The sequence below is a fragment of the Sorex fumeus genome, unplaced genomic scaffold (genome assembly GCF_029834395.1).
Source record: "Sorex fumeus unplaced genomic scaffold, SorFum_2.1 ptg000007l, whole genome shotgun sequence".
Lineage (NCBI taxonomy): Eukaryota > Metazoa > Chordata > Mammalia > Eulipotyphla > Soricidae > Sorex > Sorex fumeus.
In genome coordinates, this window is record NW_026606064.1 from 44,930,464 (window position 1) to 44,952,373 (window position 21,910).

General features: G+C 46.0%; 1 protein-coding gene across 1 annotated transcript in view; it reads left to right on the plus strand.

Moving 5' to 3' along the window:
• Window positions 1-19,954: 19,954 nt before the first annotated feature.
• DESI2 (desumoylating isopeptidase 2) overlaps window positions 19,955-21,910 on the plus strand; it is a 63,122-nt gene continuing 61,166 nt past the window's right edge. Inside the window, exon 1 of the mRNA XM_056137278.1 lies at window positions 19,955-20,292. Coding sequence (XP_055993253.1) covers window positions 20,251-20,292 — 42 coding nt within the window. The 5' untranslated portion in view covers window positions 19,955-20,250. The remainder of the gene's footprint in view (window positions 20,293-21,910) is intronic.

Genomic DNA, 21,910 nt, shown 5'->3' on the forward strand with positions numbered 1-21,910 from the left:
AAATTCAACGCAATCCCTGTTAGGATACCCATAACATTCTTCAAAGAAATGGAGCAAACACTACTGATATATATGGAACTGATATATATATATATATATATATATATATATGGAACAATAAGCCCCCATGAATAGCTAAAGCAATTCTTGGGAAAAAGAAAATGGGAGGAATCAATCTCCCTAACTTCAAACTCTACTACAAAGCAGTAATAATTAAAACAGCATGGTACTGGAACAAAGGCAGAGCTGTAGACCAATGGAACAGGGTTGAATATACTGACACCTCCTACCAAGCATACGGCCATCTAATCTTTGATAAGGGGGCAAGAAAAGTGAAGTGGAGCAAGGAAAGCCTCTTTAACAAATTGTGCTGGCAAAACTGGATGGCTACATGCAAAAATGTGGGCTCAGATCTCTGCCTAACGCCATGTACAAAAGTAAGATCAAAGTGGATTAAAGACCCAACATCAGACTGGAATCCATAAGGTACAGTGAAGAAAATGTTGGCAAAACCCTCCATGATATTGAAGCTAATGGTATCTTCAAACATGTCACGCCACTGGCCAAGCAAGTGAAAAAGGAAATAGACAAATGGGACGATCTTAAACTAAGAAGCTTCTGCACCTCCAAAGAAACAGTGACCAAAATACAAGGACAGTCTACAGAATGGGAAAGGATATTCACCAAATACACATCCGAAAAGGGGTTGATATCAAGGATATACAAAGTACTGGTTGAACTCCACGAGAAGAAAATATCCAACCCCATCAAAAAAATGGGGTGATGAAATGAATAGAAACTTTCTCAAAGAAGAAATCCGAATGGCTAAAAGGGACATGAGAAAATGCTCTACATCATTAATCATCAGGGAGATGCAGATCAAAACCACAATGAGATATCATTTCACACCACAGAGACTGGCCCACATCCATAAGAACAAAAGCAACTGGTGCTGGTGCAGATATGGCGAGAAAGGGACCCTCCTTCACTGCTGGTGGGAATTGCCGACTGGTTCAGCCCCTTTGGAAAACAGTATGGACGATTCTCAAAAAATTAGAAATTGAGCTCCCATTTGACCCAGCAATACCACTCCTGGGAATATATCCCAGAGAAGCAAAAAACTATAGTCGAAGTGACATCTGCGCTTGTTTGTTCTTTGCAGCACTCTTTACAATAGCCAGAATCTGAAAAAAACCTGAGTGCCCGAGAACAGACGACTGGTTAAAGAAACTTTGGTACATTTACACATTGAAGTACTATGTAGCTGTTAGAAAAGACAAAGTCATGAAATTAACATACAAGTGGTACAACATGGCAAGTATCATGTTAAGTGAAATAACTCAGAAGAAAGGGATAGACATAGAAAGATTGCATTCATGTGGGGAACATAAATTAAGAAAATAGGAGACTAACACCCAGAATGGCCGAAATTAGTACCAGGAATTGTACTCCATGGCTTGGAGGCCAGCCACACATGCTAGGGGGAAAGGCAGCTCAGATAGAGAAGGGAGCACCAAATAAAGGGTGTTGGGAGGATCCTCCCAGGATGGAAGAAGCATGCTGAAAGCAGACTGTACACCAAACATGATTGTCACCCATTGCCTCTTTTACAAACCACAACAATACCCAATAAGAGAGAGAGAACAAAAGGGAATGCCCTGCCACAGAGGCAGGGTGGGATGGGGGAGATGGGGGTGGGGGGGATACTGGGATCTGTGGTGGTGGGAAATGGGCACTGGTGGAGGGATGGTATTTGATCATTGTATAATTGAAACCCAAGCACAAAAATTTGTAAGTCTACAACTATACCTCATGGTGTCTCACTAATAAAAATTTTTTTAAAAAATGGCCTTTGCCCATCCACATGCCAACCAAAGGAAGGACTAGGCCTGCTTCACACGTGAGGCCATGAAGGTGTATAGGAAAGGAGGATGTGAGCACAAGTAGGATCCAAAGGGTCACATCAGCCCTAAAGTCAGGGACTCTATCAGAGTTCCATGACAGGGTATGGGGGACATCCTGCGAGCCATCAAAGCATCACGAGGGCTCAGGGGATCTCAGAGAAAACAAGTAGACATGGCTCAAGCAACAAGAGCCAAAGTAAAGAGCAGGGAGGGGAGAGGGACCTCAGGGTTCCCCGAGAGGGTGTGGTCTGTGTATGTCATGGCTATGGTTACCAACCCCACCTTCTGACCCTTTATGACATGTCACTGCTTCATAATGGAAGTGGGACTATATATAAAGGCCCTTTTTGCTCAGGGTTTCAGTTTCCTATGGAATTCGTTAGGAAATGCCTTTACCTTATTCCTTTGGTCCTCCATGTGAGGACTCACCTAAAAATAATTTAATTTATGTGGATTTGCTCCTGTTCCTGTTCATTATCCTAACTCTCTTTATCTACTGCCTCAGCCACTATGCATTTGAGCAGCCGAACTTATATCAGGTAAGCACACAGGGCGAGCTCCTGAAGTATTTTGTGGCAGGCCTGTGTGTAAGACTGAATTTGTTCACTTCAGTTCACTTCAGTGAAGTCGCCACCAGTGTGGGCCAGCCTGAAAAGACTGAAATGATGTAGAATTGTAAATGATTCAGGGAAGAAATGATTCACAAAATTCTGTTGTGCTCTCAGATTGACTGAGTTTTTTGGTGATTGAAAGGAGAGAACCCACAAGCTCACTCTTTCTTTTCCTCACAGCCTGGAAGGACAGCTAGGCGCCGTCGGCGACGCCAGAGAAGGAGAGGTAAGGATCTCTCCAAAGAGAGACCTTTCTCCCGAAAGTAGGCACCTCTGAGTGCTGAGGGGTGCTGAGTGGTGCGGGAGGTTCTTTGTGACTCTTGGGACAGAGCTGCCCGATGCCTCTGGGAGCGCTGGAGAAGCAGCTCCGCTGCTGCTCCCCTGACACGAGCCCCTCTTGCTTCTCTAGGAACCAAAGTGACATGCGACAGCCAGTCGGGGCAAGAAATCTTCAAGACTATCTTGGCGACGAGGTGATTCCTCTTTCCATCTTCCCGATCCAATTCCAGAGTCCTGGTGATAGCGCCCGTGGACAGGGGTGGGGGAGCCCTGGTAATGGGGTGACCCTGTCTACTGTGATAGGACGAGAAGCCTAGGGAGGTGTAACTGCACGGGGTCCCCCTCGCCCTGCCAGCCAGAAGGGCGGCTAGGGTTTCTCCTGGATTGATCCCCGTGCTCTGTGTCCTCTGCAGACACCAGATTGCCATGGGCCGGAAGGGGACACCAAATCCGAAAACCACCATCTTGGCCTGCTGGGGAGGAGCCGCCGCAAGACCTGACGTTCGCAACCTGCCCCGGCCTGATCACTTTCCCCGCCGCGTGTCTGGCCCTACCATCATGGGCGACGTTCGCAACCTGCCCCGGCCTGATCGCTTTCCCCGCCGCGTGTCTGGCCCTACCATCATGGGCGCCACGATGCCACCTCCTGTCTCTGGGCCTTTTCTCCCACCACCCCCTGCCCCCCCCTCTCCACCCCTCCTCCCTCTCACCCGCTTCCTGACTCCACCGCCTTTGCTCTGCCCTCTGATAGTGTCTTGCTGGAATCTGCTCGCCTGCCCCCCATTTCTCTCGAGGCCGCCTCGTTCCCCTCAGGCGCCTCTGGCCCTGCCCTCCCATGACCATTCACCACGGGGGGCTCAAACATCTGGGGCCTGTCGGTTGGGGAGATTTGAGACCCTGGATTCCCTGGTGGCTCTCAACGATGAGGACGATCCGGCCAGCGCCGCCGTGGCCATCGAGGGCGCCCCGGCTGGTCCTCGGTCCCTGGACACCGTCAGGGGAAAGACTCCCCGGGCTCGCCAGCACCGTTGGGAAGAGGAGATGGACAGAATCGAGGAGCTCGAGGAGGCTCCAGAGCCTGGAAGCCGTGGCCGGCGTTGTGGAGCTGCTGGGGGGTGGGCACAGGGCCCAGAGTCCGGGGACGGGTGGCGCGGGGCATCTCGGGGCGCCAAGCGCCAGGAACAGCAGCCCCGCAGCATTTTAAAGAACCTGAGGTTCAGCCTCCTGCAGGGTCCTGCTGGGGACTCTAGAGAGTTGCTGTGGGAGGGGCCGGGCCACAAGGCTGGCCGAGTCGGGGGCTGCTGGGAGGTGCTGCGCTTCAGACGCAGCAAGAGGTTCCGGTTTACTCTGCCCAAATGCGAATCACTCTCGAGGTCAATTCGTTTCCCAAAATGCCTACGGAAAATGTTCTGCTGCAAAGAAAGCATGACTTTCCAATAAAAGTTTTTGTCCAACGACTATGGTGGCAGACCGGGACATTCTGTGGTGGGAAGGGGGACGAGGGGGCCAGGGACTCGGAGCTTGGGCTCCGGGAGAGACCAGGGATGATGCAGCCCCAAGACTTGGTCTTGCAGCCCGTGCAGCAAGGGCTATTTTGGAAAATAGAAGGATGCGCCTCCCCCACTTCCCTGGGGAGGGTCGGAGCTATCTCAGACTTCCTGATAATGGAGTGTGCCCCCCCCCCGCCCCTCGCATTCTAGGGCCACGACAGCAAGAGAATCAAGAATACAGATGCTTCCTCCCTAGAAGTGTGACCAAAGTTAACGTCAGCCAGACTGACAGGGGGTGGAAAGGCTTTCTCCATGGAAACAAGGGGTCCCCTTATGGAAAGGCACCCTGGAGAAGTGACCTCAAACCACAGCATTAGCTGTCGCTTCCGTGCTGAGACACTCAGCAGCACTGTGGGAGGGGACACTGACCTGGAAGCCATGGTGACCTGGGGCACCTAGAACTGAGAAAAGGGAAGCGATGCCTCCTGGGAGAGCAGGGAAATGGGGATGTGAGCCACAATTGCCATAAGATTTTGTCCTCTGAGGAGGACCCTGGGGTAGGAGCTTCTCCAGCTGCTGACTCCCCCTGCTCCCTTCCCCCACAGTGGGTCCAGGTACTGCAACAGGATGCAGGGAAGTGTCCCACACAGCATCCTGCTGCCTATACAGGGACAGTTCATATGTCTTTGACAATGATGGTCTGTCGGGATGCTGTCGGGCATGTCTCCCCCTCTGAGGATGTTTTCTGGGTTCCTCAGACATGCAGGACAATACACATGACCCTTAGCTACTTATGCATTGGTTTCTGTGAAGGAGCAGCCCCATAAGGTCTTCATGTTTTTGCTGTCACTGATGTTGGTGGGCCCCACATGTAGTTCATGTGAAGTAGGAGAAGTCCATCAATTTTTCCCGATCCGCCTCTGCCACCCTGGACCCAGGGTTACCGGGTTCCCGTATCACCCCCAGAAAGAAATTTCATGAGTAAACAAGCAGTGAAATAAAATTGATTTTATTTGGTGGGTTTTTGAAGGTGTGGAAGGGGAGTGAGTGAGAGAGATAGAGAGAGAGAGAGAGAGAGAGAGAGAGAGAGAGAGAGAGAGAGAGAGAGATTGAGAGGGGCTAGAGCGATAATCCAGTGAATAGGGTGCCTGCTCTGCTTGTGACTGACTGGGGTTCAATCCCCAGCACCCATTATGGTCCATCAAGCTATGCCAGGAGTGATTCCTGAGCCGGGAGTAAGCCATGAACACTGCTGGGTGTTGCAAACAAACAAACAAACAAACAAAAAACACCTCTGACCTTCTCCCATCCCATTGCTCTTAGCACCATCATCTCTTCTCTGGTTCTATGAACCAGAGAAGCCCCACTGCTGGGCCCATGGACAGAAAACCTACTCCTCAGCCCCTGGTCAGAGCTTCTTGACACACATAAATGAGGTCAGAGTTGAGCATCAGCAGAGTGGGTCTGAAAGGGCAGGTCATGGGTTGGAGGATTGAGCAGTAAAGCTTTCCTGGTTCACAGGACTGGGGAAGAGGTGATGGCACTGGGAACAAGAGGTCAGAAGGCTACTTAATTATTTTTAGGTACTGGAGCATAACAGTGGGTTGGGTGCTTGCCTTGCATGCAGCCAACCCTGGATCATTCCTGAAAGGAACCCCAAACTCTGCCAGGAGTGACCCTGAGCACAGTGCTAGGAGTAAGCTCTAAGCACATCTGAACATGGCCCAAAAACAAACCATAAAAGGTTTTTCTAATGATAGTCACATAGGATATAAAACATTAAAAATAAACATCTCTAACTTTTAATTTTATGCTTAAAATAAGTTTCTTAACTGTATAAACAATTGCCTTAGCTTTATAAACAGTATTTGTAACTCTCAGAGAAATAAAATAAGTAGGAACTGTGTTCATGTGTGTGAAAGAGATTTCCTTAAAACAGTTGGCTTATGATGTCATTGCTGACCCTAGTCAAATGAGTCTGAAATCCAAAGCATAGATACAAAGAATAGATCACAATCAAGAGGTACCTCCATGGGTACAGATCAAAGCTATTGCTCACAAACAGAATTTCTTATTTTACTAAGCCAGGAACAAGGAATGCCTAGTGTTCATTACTATTTTTAATGTTCTGACATTGCAAGAAAAAGGTGAAATGGGGTGTGGGGAGTGTGGAGTAATAATACAGTTGGTAGTGCATTTGCCTTGCATGCAGTGGACTCAGGTTTGATCCCCACCAGACCATATGGTGCACCCAAACCACCACAAAGACAGAAATAAATCCTGAGCACTGCAGTGATGTGGCCCCAAAACAAAATACTATAAAATAGTTCTTATGAACACTGGAGAAAGTTAGATAAAATGGTGTTTCATTATTTTCATATACTAAAATAAGTCAAAGTCAGTGATGAGAGTCATCACAATTATTTGATGGCTTAACAGAAGTTAGGGCTGGAGCGATAGCACAGCGGCAGGGCATTTGCCTTGCACACAGTCAACACAGACAACCCGAGTTCGATTCCTCCGCCCCTCTCGGAGAGCCCGGCAAGCTACCGAGAGTATCTCGCCTGCACGGCAGAGCCTGGCAAGCTCCCCGTGACGTATTTGATATGCCAAACACTGTAACAACAAAGTCTCCAATGGAGACGTTACTGGGCCTGCTCAAGCAAATCGATGATCAATGGGAGGGCCTTTACTTTTGCCTTTTAACAGAAGTTAAAGCAATACCTTCTCGGGGGTATGGTGCCGCCAGCAGGTCAATCTATACTTGTGAGGTGAATGCATCAGCAGCCTGATGGCGCCTTCAAACTTCCAGATACCCCAAAGTGGCTGCTGTGCCTTTGGCCAGACCCCAACAACTTGGGCAAAGTTTACCAAGAAAGTAAACGTCCAAAAGTCAGGTATGTGGGAGACACACCCACAAACCACCTCCGGCTCAGCTATATAATTGGAGGCATGGCCTCTCTGGTTCCTGATTGAACTGCTTAACGGCCATGATTCCAGAGACTCAGAAACAAATCTCGAAACCCAATGACTTTTGGCAGAAATGCGTCCAGTCCCTACAGTAGGTTACCAGTGAGGGGTCACTCCAGGTGGGAATAGGTTTTGTGCCTTGGCCTGTTCCTCCTGGTGGCCCAGTGGTCATCATCCTCCAGAGGCCATTGGACAGTCAAGTTTTGGCCCACAGTGATGAGACATGTGGGGCCTCAGGGGATAGGGATGGAGCTGGCCCTTTCTTCCCCCCCCCCCCGAGACCCCTCGTTGCCACCCACAAACGGCCTCTCTGGCCCCTGATCAGGCTGCTTAATGGCCATGATCCCAGAGACTCAGAAACAAATCTTGAAACCCAGTGGCTTTTGGAAGAAATGCGTCCAGACCCCAAAGTAGGTTATGTCGCCAGACCACCCCAGAGTGAAAAGGGTGCTGTCCCCCCGCCTGCTCCCCTTAGGCGGCTCGGTGGCAACCATCCTCCAGAGGCCATTGGACAGTCAGGTTTGGGCCCTCAGTGACAAGACACGTGGGGCCCCACAGGATGGGCGTGGAGCCGGCCCTTTCCTCCCCACCCCAATGAGACCCCAAGTCGCTGCTCATGAACAGCCTCTCTGGCTCCTGATCAAGCTGCTTAACAGCCATGATCCCAGAGACTCAGGAATAAATCTTGGAACCCAGCAAGTTTTGGCAGAAATCCCTCCAGATTTAATTGTTAAAATTTCGAAATTTCAAAATTACACGGCCACTACTGCAGCCATGCAACATCCTATGTTATTCATAACCAGCAATAGAAAGCAAATTGTCTACTGTTGCCTTTTCAGCAGATCTGAGTGTTGGGGTAAAATCCCAAATAATAATGATGGGTCTGGTGTCAAAATATTGAATGTGATCAAAGTAGAAAGAGAGAGTAATGTGGAAATCATTTGCCCCACAGGTAGGGGGAGGGTGTGGGATGGGGGTATACTGGGGTTTTTGGTGGTAGAGAATGGGCACTGGTGAAGGTACGGGTGTTTCACTGTATGACCGAGAATTAAACCCAAAAGCTTTGTAACTGTTCTCATGGTGATTCAATAAATAAAATTATAAAAAATGAAAAAATAAAGTAAGGTGGAGTTCATGCCCAATTCAATCAGCTAATCAGTGGTTGAATAAATAGCAGTACTCCGACATAAAAAAAAAATCAATACCTTCTCTATCCAACCCAACAGTGCTGAGGACTCCTGGCTTTGCAACTCACAGATAATTCCTGGAGGTTCTTGTGGGACCACATACAAGGTGCTGAGACTTGGGCCCAGATTTGGTTCATCCAAGACAAGTGCCTTATCCACCCTACTGTCTTTATGGTTCCTCTAAGATAGTTTGAAGTAATAAATATAACCTGTTCATTGTCATTGTCATGGGCTGGAGCAATAGCACTGCAGTAGGGCGTTTGCCTTGCATGCAGCCGGCCCGGCCGAGCTGGGTTCTATTCCTCTACCCCTCTCGGAGAGCCCGGCAAGCTACCGAGAGTATCTCGCCCACACAGCAAAGCCTGGCAAGCTACCTGTGACGTATTCAAAATGCCAAACACAGTAACAAGAAGTCTCACAATGGAGACGTTACTGGGCCCGCTTGAGCAAATCGATGAACAATGGGAGGACAGTGCAGTGCAGTGCATCCACTGTCATGACAAATCACATAGAATTAATTTAAATGAAGTATATACGATATACAAGAAATATCTTTTAACACTTATTATACGCCAGGAATTGTAGCAATAATTTGTCTATTTAACTTCAATAATCCTATGGGATGGTAACTATTAATATCCCATTATAAAGATCAGAAAATGGCACAGAGAGAGTAAGTAGTTTTCTAAGAACACACAGTTGGTAGGTGATAGGGGTGAGGGAGAGACGTAGTATTCAAACTGAGTGATTTTGAGCCCCGACATTTAAAAAAATACAATTTTTAAATAGTTGTAATCAACTGAAGACATGGTTGATCGGTAGATTGCCTGCTGCCTGCTTTCATGTGTGAGGCCTTGGGTCAGACACAAGCATAATTATGTATGGAGAGAGAGAGAGACAGAGACAGAGAGAGAGAGAGAGAGAGGAGTTAAACTCATGCACACTAACTCCAATACCTTATCTACTGAGGATATTCAGCTCATCACTAGAAAGAAAACAAACATAGTTTTCAAATGAAGCTGCATTTCTGACCTAATGGTGAAAAATCAAGGTTGAGAGGATATGGAAGAAGGATATGGCTTGAGAAGGATATGAACGATAATTCTCCTGCATTTCTGAAGGAAATGTGAATTTTCCAGATTTTGGGGAAACATTCTGGCAATATTTTTTTCCCTTTATTTTATTTTATTTTTTTTTACAGTTGTAGATTTACAATTTTTTGTGCTTTGGTTTCAATTATACAATGATCAGATACCCATCCCTCCACCAGTGCCCATTTTCCACCACCATGGATAATATCCCTCCCACCCCCATCCCCCCATCCCCCCTGTCTCTGTGGCAGGGCAATCCCCTGTGTTCTCTCTCTCCTTTTGGGTGTTGTGGTCTGCAAAAGAGGCATTGAGTGGCAAACATGTTCAGTCCATAGTCTACTTTCGACATGCATCTCCCCTCCTGGGAGGATCCTCCAAACATCCTTTATTTGGTGCTCCCTTCTCTATCTGAAGTGCCCTTTCCTCTAGGATACCCGACTGGCCTCTAAGTTATGGAGCAATCCTCCTGGTGCTGATCTCAGCTATTCTTGGGTATTAATCTCATACTTTGTTACTTTATATCCCCCAGATGAATGCAATCTTTCTATGTCTATCCCTCTCTTTCTGACTCATTTCGCTTAGCATGATACTTTCCATATTGTACCACTTGTATGTAAATTTCATGACTTCATCTTTTCTAACAGCTACATAGCACTCCATTGTGTAGATGTACCAAAATTTCTTTAACCAGTCATCTGTTCTTGGGCATCCAGGTTTCTACCAGTTTCTGGCTATTGTAAAGAGTGCTGCAATGAACAAACAAGTGCAGATGTCACTTCGACTATACATTTTTGCCTCTCTGGGATATATTCCCAGGAGTGGTATTGCTGGGTCAAATGGGAGCTCAATTTCTAATTTTTTGAGAATCGTCCATACTGTTTTCCAGAAGGGCTGAACCAGTGGACATTCCCACCAACAGTGAAGGAGTGTCCCTTTCTCGCCACATCCACGCCAGCATCGGTTGCTTTTGTTCTTTTGAATGTGGGCCAGTCTCTGAGGTGTGAGATGGTATCTCATTGTGGTTTTGATCTGCATCTCCCTGATGATTAATGATGTAGAGCATTTTCTCATGTGCTTTTTTGCCATTTGGATTTCTTCTTTGAGAAAGTTTCTGTTCATTTCATTGCCCCATTTTTGGATGGGGTTGGATGTTTTCTTCTTGTGGAGTTTAACCAGTATTTTGTATATCCTGGATATCAACCCCTTGTCAGATGTGTATTTGGCGAATATCCTTTCCCATTCTGTAGACTGTCTTTGTATTTTGGTCACTGTTTCTTTGGAGGTGCAGAAGCTTCTTAGTTTAAGATAGTCCCATTTATCTATCTCTGTTTTCACTTGCTCGGCCAGTGGCGTGGCATCTTTGAAGATACCATTAGCTTCAATGTCATGGAGGGTTTTGCCAACTTTATCTTCAATGTACCTTATGGTTTCTGGTCTGATGTTGAGGTCTTTAATCCATTTTGATCTTACTTTTGTACCTGGTGTTAGGCAGAGTTCTGAGCCTATTTTTTTGCATGTAGCCGTCCAGTGATGCCAACACAATTTATTAAAGAGGCTTTCCTTACTCCACTTCACATTACTTGCACCTTTATCAAAGATTAGATGAGCATATGATTGAGGGGAGATGTCAGTGTATTCAACCCTGTTCCATTGGTCTGCAGTTCTGACATTCTGGCAATATTTGTTAAAATTTAGAGTATTCTTTTTCTTGAAGCCAGAAATCCCACTTAGTAATCTATCTATCGATTGGAGGACACTTCTGTACCTTATGAGAAATTCTAGAAATCAAATGCCTGTTAATAGAATAATTGCATAAGCACTGAAAATTAGTCATATTGTTAGGCTCTGTACTCATTGTTTTAAAAGATTTTCCAGGATCCCAGGACACTGAGGCTCAGTGCAGCAGTGGCATTGGAGACCTGGCTTGCTATTCAACAAGGAGGTAAAGGACCTCTACAAAAAAAACACAAAACAAAAACTACAAATGCTACTCCACGAAATAAAAGAGGACATGAGGAAATGGAAACATATCCCCTGCTCATGGATAGGAAGAATTAACATTGTCAAAGTGGCAATACTCCCCAAGGTACTATACAGATTCAATGCAAACCCTATAAGGGTACCCATGAAATTCTTCAAACAAATGGATCAAGCACTCCTGAAATTCATATGGAACAACAAACGCCCACAAATAGCTAAAGCAATTCTTGTGGAAAAAACGACGGGAGGCATCACCCTCCCTAGTCTCAAGCTCTTCTACAAAAGACAATTAAAAACAATTAAAACAGTACGGTACTGGAATAAAGGCAGAGCTTCAGACCAATGGAAAGGGTGGAATATCCCTACACACAACCTCAAAAGTATGAACATCTAATCTTTGGTAAGGGAGAAAGAAATGTGAAGTGGAGCAAGGAAAGCCTCTTTAACAAATGGTGCTGGCATAACTGGACAACCACATGCAAAAAAATGGGCTTAGACCTCAACCTAACACCATGCACAAAAGTCAGATCAAAATGGATTAAAGGCCTCAATATCAAACCATAATCCATAAGGTACATTGAAGACAAGGTCGGCAAAACCCTCCACGACACTGAGGCTAACGGTATCTTCTAAGATGACATGCCACTGACCAGCCAAGTGGAAACAGAGATAAACAAATGGGATTATATTAAATTAAGAAGCTTCTGCACCACAAAAGATACAGTTGCCAAAATACAAAGAAAATCTACAGAATAGGAAAGGACATTCACCACTACCCATCTGATAAAGGGTTGATATCAAGGAAATACAAGGCACTGGTTGAACTCTACAAGAAGAAAACATCCAACCCCATCAGAAAATGGGGCGATGAAATGAACAGAAACTTTCTCAAGGAAGAAATACAAATGGCAAAAAGGCACATGAAAAAATGCTCTTCATCACTAATCATCAGGGAGATGCAGATCAAAACAACTATGAGATACCACCTCACCACAGAGACTGGCACACATACAAAAGAACAAAAGCAGGGGCTGCAGCGATAGCACAGCAGGTAAGGCATTTGCCTTGCACACGGCCGACCCGGATTCAATTCCCAGCATCCTATATGGTCCCCTGAGCACCGCCAGGAGTAATTCCTACTACTGGTATCTCCTTTAATTTTAATTATAAATGAATGTATAGAACGATACATTTTGTCTATCCTCCATTGGTTCAGAAGGGTCACAAAAGTAGTAGTTGTGTATGCTTTATCACAGGGTCTTGGACTGACACATAAAAAGCATTCAGCTTAAAGATTACAGAATAAATAATGGACAATCTATTATTGGTGGATCAATATCTATAGTATAGAAGTAATTCAACCCATTTCATCATCAGACAGTGAATTCTACTTTTTTTAACCTGATAAATTGTGAGTTTCAAAAGAAAAATGCAGAGGCATGCGGGATGAGAGCATTCAGTGGCTGAGAACCGTTCCCCTGGCCAGCCCACAGCGAGAGACGGAAGAAGGACTGGGGAACAGAGAAATAGGAACTGAGGCCCAGGCTGGTTGATAGACAATTTATTTCTCTCTCTCCTCCCCAGCATAGTCTAATTTCTCTTTTTACAGCACAATCGTAGTCGTGGTTTTGATCGTAATCCCACTCATCACAGTTCCATCATCCTAGTCTCCTCATAGACTCAAAGTCTTCTACTAGTCCTTAGATTTCTAGTCTAGTTCTTCTCTTTCTCTTTCAGCATAGTTATATAGAAATCATGAAGGGTGGGGGTACACATAGGTGGGGTTGAACATTATCATAACAACAAGCAGCTGTAAAGCCACTCTTTCAGGGGGAGTTCTAGGAGATTAACTCAAGGACAATATCTCATCTGAGGGTTCAGCACTCCAGATTACTTAGTAGATCTTCTCAAGGGCAAGATTCCATCCAGGGAATCTTTTCTGCAACTTTTAACCAATCATAGTAAATTTACTCCTTATAATATTTATAGTCATTTTGTTTGAAACAGTAAGAGATATACTAAGCTTAAAGGTTGGTTCTTTCTGGGAACATCTTGCTATATATCCCAGACAACAGTCCTCAGATCAGGTTAGCCTTTCCTAAGCCCAGCAGGGTCCTTATTCAGTTACTTCTTTTTTGGGTCATGACAGACTTTGCCCCATGACCATGCTCTTAACTTATACTTATGGTGCTTAGCTTGTCCCTTTCCAATGCCAGTGTAGCTTACAGCTTACCCTGGGTCCACCCAGTTCATTTGTCGGGACTCTGCTTTTTGAGTACTATTAACTAAAGGAAACTGAGGCTTAAGTCAAGTAAAAATGGATGCCCAGGAGTAAATATTATTTTGGAGTCAATTAACTCCCATATTAAAAAGCATAGCATGAACTGTTTTCCTGTATCTATACAAAAAGGACATTGCAAAACCTTGCAAGTGACATAAAGGGAAGAGAAAAGCAGTATAGGATTATTAGTGCCTGATGGAATTGGTTGTGCCTCAGGAGCACTGGTGTGGGAGTAACTCAATAAACCTAAGCTCCTTGAGAGAGACGCAAGGAGAACCCAATGTTATCCAACAATAGATCTGGGACATTGACTGTGGTAGGCTACTCTCCAGTGATGTCCGCAACCAATTCCCCAGAATCTGAAAATGTTTTACCTTACACAAGAAAAAAAGACTTGAAGGTATGATCAGTTAAAGGTCTGAGATGAGATTATTCTGACTTATCCAGGTAAACCCTATTTCATCACAAGGATCCTTTAAAGCAAAAAGTAGAAGAGGGCTTTAGAGTCAAAGAAGATTTGATAATGAAAAAATAAGTCAGCACAATGTGGCCATAAGCCAAAGAATGAGGAGAGCCTCTGAAAGCTGAAAACCATATGGAAGTTTTCTCTCCTCATCAATCGATGAACAATGGGAGGACAGTGCCATTTACCAATAGTTGTGGGAAACTAACACATCCTGTAGAGAAGGCCAGGGGACTGCAGATTAGACTGATGGAGTGTTCTGCACTGCACTGTAGCACTGTTCTCCTGTTGTTCATTGATTTACTCGAGCGGGCCGAGTAACGTCCTCATTGTGAGACTTGTTGTTACTGTGTTTGGCATATTGAATATGACACGGGTAGCTTGCCAGGCTATGCCATGCGGGTGAGATACTCTTGGTAGCTTGCCAGATTCTCTGAGAGGGGTGGAAGAATTGAACCTGGCTTGGCCAGGCTGGCTGCATGCAAGGAAGATGCCCTACCACTGTGCTATATCGCTCCAGCCCAATGAAGTGGAGTGCTCAGGGGGGAATAAAGGGAGGCTTGAAAATGAGGGCATACCAGAGGGGAAAGGGTGTTGCTCCCTTCCGCCCTCCTCCCTCTGGAAAGAAAGATGGCGGCCACATGGGAGCCTTGTGGACAGCAGGTATGAGCCGGGGGTGTGGGGGCGACTAAAACCTCATGGGAAGGGGGGCGTTCTGGTCCGTCCTTCACGCCCTACCGAGGTCACCAGTTGCCCCCCGCGAGTGGCTCTCCAGCACAGCCACGGCCCCAGAAGCACAAGGACTTAATGCAGAACCCAGCAGCTTGGAGCAGAAAAGTGAACAGACTCTGCATTGATCCAGGCCATCAAGTCTGCCGGAGGGGAAAGGGTTTTGCCCCATTCGCCCTCTCCTCTCTGGAAAGAAAGATGGCGGCCACATGGGAGCCTTGTGGACAGCAGGTATGAGCCGGGAGTGTGGGGGCGACTAAAACCTCATGGGAAGGGGGGCGTTTCGGTCCGCCCTTCACGCCCTACCGAGGCCACCGGTTGCCCCCCGCGAGCGGCTCTCCAGCACGGCCAGGACTCCAGAACACAGAAACCAATTTCTTAACTATCTGACTTTCAGTAGAAATACTTCCAGGGTCAATAGGTAAAAGAGCAGAAATCCAAAACCAACATTTAATTCTTGAACCCAGCCGTAGAAAGCAAATCACTTCACAATGCTTTTTCAGCATGTCTGATTTGGGGGGGGGGGGGTAAACTCTAAATAATAGTGGTGAATCTTTTATTGAAACAATGAATCTAATCAAAGCAGATAGAGTGTTAACTAGAATTCATCTGCTTCACAGGGACGGGGAGGGGTGGGGGGTGGGGCTTTATTGGGGTTCTTCATGGTAAAAAATAAGTATTGGTAAAGGGAAATGTGTTTGATATTTGCATGACTGAGACATAAACCTGAAAGCTTTGTAACCTTTCCCACAGTGATTCAATAAATAAATTAAAAAAAAAAAAAAAAAGAAAATGAGGGCATAACACAAACTTCCAGAAGAAAAACGCAGGTATGCAAGACCAGGGACTGAAGACTCTAGGCCACATAGTGGCAGGGTTGGGCCATCCCTTCCCATCTCCTTGCCCCTTCGGGGTCCTGACTGTTATGCCCACCAACTGCCTCCAGGCACTATTTAAGCACATTAATGGCCTCGATCCAGAGACTCACAAATAAATATCAAAATGGATTAGCTTCCTACAGAGATGTCTCTGGACCCCAATCATTTACAATTTTAGAATTCCAGGAGTGCGTGGCTGCTTTTGTGGCCATGCAACCTCTCATGATATTCATAATAAGCAACAGAAAATAAATTATCTAGCTAGTACCTGCCTCTGGCTGGCAGGCTTGAATGATGGTGGGAAAATTCGAAATAATGGTGGTGGGATTGGTGTTGAAATATTGAATGTAATCAATTAACATGAACAACTCTTATTAAAATAAAATTTAAAAATAAAAAAAGAAAATGAGAGCATAAGAGTTCACAGTATTATGTGACAGCTATACAGAGTAGATGGGATTAGAAAGGACATACAGAGTATGTAGAGTAACAAGCGAAGAGAACCAGCAATAGGATTAAATTAGGTATTCATGACTAATGCCCTTCCCCATAGTTTGTGCAGTTTGGTTAAATGAAAGAAAATGCTACAATAGAAAGTGAAACAAAGCGGGTTAATAGCCTAAAATAAACTTTAGAACTTTGTCCACAACCTGTTTGAGGGAAGCCAAGTAACAATTGTTTACGAACCCCTTCATTCGGCACTCTGGTAGTTCAACCCTATCTCTCCACTATATGATTTCCCCTGTTTTATATCTTCATTCCAAAACTTCTATAGCACTCTGCTTGCTCCTTTATACTTGCCAATGATTTTTATGTGTCATAATTCATTGATAAAAAGCAAATCAGAAAAGAATCCCTTCACTCTCTTTCCCTCAAAATCTGTAACTGCTTTCATTTGTCTTCTAAATCTATTATTCTTATATACCTGCATTTACCTTACATGCCGTGTTAAGCCCGGGATTCTGGGTTCCCAAGCGGTGAGACGGACAGAAACATGAACTTGATAATGTAAAAGCAGTAGGAGTTTTATTCCAATATACTGGGGTCACCTATATCACCCACAGAGTGATCTCTTGATAGCGACCCTGACTTCAGACAGCAAGCATTTTATATAGGGTTTGATTACATAAGCAATTACATGCCTTACTGTGTCTCAGAAAGAAATCTTACTTAACTACCAAACAAGGTATTTTGGCAAGTGTCTAGGGTAACAGTAGCCAGGCAATAGTTAAACAATAGTTTTCACTAGCAGTTATGGTTATATATGCTACTCGTTCTTTTTAGGGTTAACTCAAGGCAATTTCTGGGGCATTGTGAGAATTGATTGATTGAGCCCACTTGCTGAGTCCAGGAACTTTTCCAGGTGGGTTCAGGTTGGCTAGATACACATTGTTTCATTGCTGGGAAACCAAGATTGTTTTAGTTCTGATAACTGGACCTAAGGCCTAGCTGATTTCTGTCACCTGTCATGGTGTCCGTTTTGCCTTTACAGCTGTAACTACAGAGAAACCTCCCACTAAAGGCCAACCCCTCTTCTTATGCTCTTCCCTTTCTTATTTTACCCATACAAATGCTCCCCCCACCTCTTCCACATCATCAACTTCTCTTTAAGAGAGTATATCTTAGGATCTTTCATTCTTAAAGTATCTTCCATCGACCCCTTAGTCCCATCCTGCTCTCTGCACCCAGTTGCCTATCATTGTCTCCATTTCCTCATATTTGTTCCTCAGGCATTCCATATGTTCTTTCCACCCCCCTTCTTTAGAGACTACTATGCCAACCTTTTCATTAGTCTCTATACTGATTAATCTCATAACCTGTGGCTTCTGTGTTACTATGCTCTGAATTGCCTCCACGGTTTCCTTTCCTCCTCTATTTGACCTCCAAATAATGAGCAGTTGCATAGCTTTGTCTTTATCCCTTTCTCTTTAACTACATTTTTTTCAGGGCATCCCTTCCCTTCCAAGAAATTGAACTTATCCAAATGTCTACTTAACATCTCGTGCACCTCTAAAAGTCATATTCAACTTAACCAAACAATTCCCTCTCAGTCTGCTAGTTCCATTTTTATAGTTTATAAGTAGAACCACCATGCACAATTTCCCAAGTTTAAAAAAACACCAAACTAAAAAAAAAAATAAAGTACACTCTAGTGTTCTCTCCTTAAATTTAGCATCTAAACCACTAGCAAGTCCTATAGGTCTTACCTCCAAATTACTCAAAATTCATTTAATTTTCTGTTTTTCTTTACTCCTTATCCCAAGCTACCGTTTGTTATGCACTTGTGGATGTATCAGCTCTGCCCTTCTTTTTCACATGATGCTTGTTCCTTATTATTTGTTAGACTGGATTTTTGCCATTTGGATATTAGCTTCAAGCTAATATCTGAGGTAGAGTAATAGTACAGTGGGTAAGGTGTTTGCTTTGCACCCAGCAGAACTCTTTTTGGTCCCCAGCTTCCTGTGTGGTTCACCCCACCAAGATCCATGAGAGTGCAGAGCTAAGAGTAATCCCAGGGCACTGCAGGGTATGGCCTCAAAACAAAATAAAAATCAACAACTGTAGGATAACATTGGTTTGTCCTTTCTCCCTTGCCATAGGGATCTTAGGTTTATTGGGTTACACCCATCACAGTGTTCCTGAGTCACTCCTATTCCTTTATCTGTAACCCTTTTGTGCTCCGCTTTCCCAACTGGTCTATCACCTTTTTCCTCTAATCAGACTCTGTTAACCTGTAAGGCCAGATCCTTCTAAGGACACTTGACTTGTATTCATGAGTGAAATATTGCCTTTCACCTCTCCTTATGTCTTTTGCATGGTTCACTTTAAAGCAATATTCAAATAAATAAATAAATAAATAAAGCAATGTCCTTTTTTGTATAGACACAGGTAGACAGCTAATATTATGCTTTTGTAACTTGGGAGTTAATTTACTTCAAATAATATTCACTCCTAGAATCTGCTTTCTCGACTTGAGCCTCAGTTGCCCTTAGATCCTAGCACTCCAAAAGCAGGGTACTGATGAGAGACTGGATGGACATATGGCAAGCTGTGAGCTACCCTGGCATCAAAATAGGTCAGGCCAAAGTGTCACAATACTTAACTATATGTTAAGAGCATGGTCATGGACAAATTCTGTCATGATCCAAAAAGTAATGACCTGAATGAGTACCCTGCTAGGATTAGGAAAGACTAATCTGGCCTGAGCACTATAGTCTGAGATCTATAGCAAGATGCCCCCAGGAGAGCCACCTATAAGCTTAATGTATCTCTTACTATGTCCATAGAAAACTGACTAATATGATGAATGTTTATATATTTATCATATTCATAAGTAAAGGAGAAACACACCCATAGATGGAATTTCACTCTTAGATGGGTTATCTTACTAGATGAGAATCTGTCCTAGAAGAAGCTTCCCCTGAGAGAAGGATTTCACCTCTGTTGATTGTATGACCAAACGTGTAATTATTATCCCAACCCCTCATGATTTGGGATTTAACTAAGGCTGGAAGAGTGGGCTGAGGGATGCAGAAGCAAGAAGGAGAAGTATAAAGGAGGAGGATGAAGGGGAAGAGGAAAGGGGGAGGAAGATAATGGAGATGGGAATGAAATAAACTGCCACTGACACCAACCAGCCTGACTCTCCTTTCCTCCTTCCACCGCCTATAGCCATCAGCTGCCCTAGCCTCCGGGGAAGGCCTCTTCGGGTGGGACGGGCACTCCCGTGGCATGCTGGGAATTGTAGTCAACGACTGGAAATACATGGAGATGAAAGGTTTTGAGACTCCTGCTCAGGAAACCGTGAACTAGGACTTGCTGCGTTGCATGCTGGGAAGTGTAGTCTTTCACACACGCACACCCGCGTACACACATGCGCACACACGTATGCACGCACTCCCCCCTACACACGCACACACCCCTCTCACACACACGCTCACACGCACCCCCCCACACGCACGCACATACACACACACCCCACACACACGCACGCGCGCATACACGCGCACACACTGCGCCACCGTACGTCAGGGGTGCGGCAGCCGGGAGCCAGCGCGCAGGCGGGCTGAGCCCCGGCTGCCGGCTCCGCCCCCAGGGCGCCTGGCCCCGCCCCCTCCCAGGCCCCGCCTTCCCCCACGTGTCTGCCGCCTAGGGGAGGCGCCTGAGCCGGAGCGGGCTGGCTACCGGACCCCGTCGGCTCCCTGGGTCCTGTCGGCGGCCCCCGGAGCGGCGCGGCTCCCCGATGCTCCCGCCCCGGCCGCCGCGGGCCGGGCTGTGCATTTAGTGCCCCGCTCTGGCCCTTTAAAGTGCCGGCGGGGGAGGGAGCGGCCTCGGCCCCGCGGAGACGGAGCGGCTGGAGGACGAGGCGGCGGCCGCGGGGAGGAGGATGGGGGCTAACCAGTTGGTGGTGCTCAACGTGTACGACATGGTGAGTGCGGCCCCTGGCGGCCCCGGGCCGGCTCGAGCCCCCGGCCCCACGCGCTTCCTGCCTCGGGTCTCCGCCTCCAGCCTAGTTCTCTGGGCGTTGCGGGGGAAGGAGAGGAGGTCTCGTCATTATTAATTTTTAAAATCCTGTTGGCGTGAGAGCTTTGGCCGAGGCTCGGGTTGGAGGAACCTCTCCTTGAGCCCCTGGGGGGAAGGCCTCAGCTTCGTCCGAATCCTGGCTGTGGGCCCGACCCCCGGAACGATGAACCGTGTCCTTTCCGCCGAGCTGCCGTCGTGGCTCAGACGCCTCCTGCCACGACCCGGCTGCCCCACTTTACTCGGGCCGATCTCCGCCTGTCGGTTCCCGTGGCTCGGCCAAGTCTGCAAAAACTCCCGAGTCCCCCCCGCCCCCCTCCACCCCACCCCCGGCCACCTCCCCGATGCCCCCCTCCATCCTCCCGTAAGTCCAGAAAGTCTCAGCCCTCACGCCTAGGCGAGAATCTCCTCAAAGGTGAACTGGGTGAACTGGAGCCAGCACACCCTTGCCTCTAAGTCAACGTCGTTAAAATGAATGAGGCAAAAAATTGTCCGGAAAAGAGCTCCGCTGAATTATTTAGACATCATGGGCGTGCACCTTCCCTAGATTCTGAGACCACTTTGCAAGTGGTGCAACAGGTCTCTGACATGCCCAGAGGAGAGGGGATGGAAGAACTTGTTTGTTCTCTCTTAATAACTTTGGAATAGTGCAAGCGCAACCGCCGAGTCCAAGGGTTGGTTTTTGCCTTGGAAATTGCCACTGAACTGCCCTGGCCGGGAACATGTTTGAGGTTGTTTCTGCCTTGTAAGAGGGTCACCTCTGCCCATAATGTTTAAAATTTCTCTGAGTGGAATTGACAAGTGAACAGGCTCGGGTCTTGAATTTGTAATGATGCCAAAGAGTAAAGTTAATAGCGATCAGAAGTCTTGGTCCTTATTCGTCCAAGTTTTTTGGTTCCCTTGTTTATATGTGACTGAATGTACAGTGTAAATTCTTGGGTAGGAAGGAGATGCCATCATGGGGGGATTTTGTCAGCACGTTGTCGAGACTGCCTGAGAGTTACTTGGGTGGAATGGAGTTCTGATGGGGAGGCGGAAGAGATAGGTCTGAAAATCGAGAAAAGTGAAATGGGAGAGAAAAAGTTACTCTGAAAATCAGCTGGACTGGTGCAGAGGGAGGTTCTCAAGCGTTCTTCCTTATTTGAACCTCTTGGTGAGTTTCTAATATCTATTAATGTCTTTCTTATATTCCACAATCATGATCGTGACATCCTTTCTGGGGTGGAACCCAAGTTTCCATATTTACTGTTTGTTTAGGTGATTCCCATGCACGGTGTGCTTTGAGAATTGATGTAGAGGCCCTGGTATTAAAATAGCACTTTTTGAGGTCTTTGGCCTATGTCACTGGTTAAGAAATATTTCGCTAGATTTAATTTTTGTATAGGTTCAACTGAGTACTTACATATTTTGAAACGTTATTGCACTTGTGCTGTTTCTGGACACAGTATCCCATAAGAATTTGACTTCTTATTCATGAGGTATCTTGCAAAGCATTCTCAGGATATATTTTTACTCATATGTCTTTT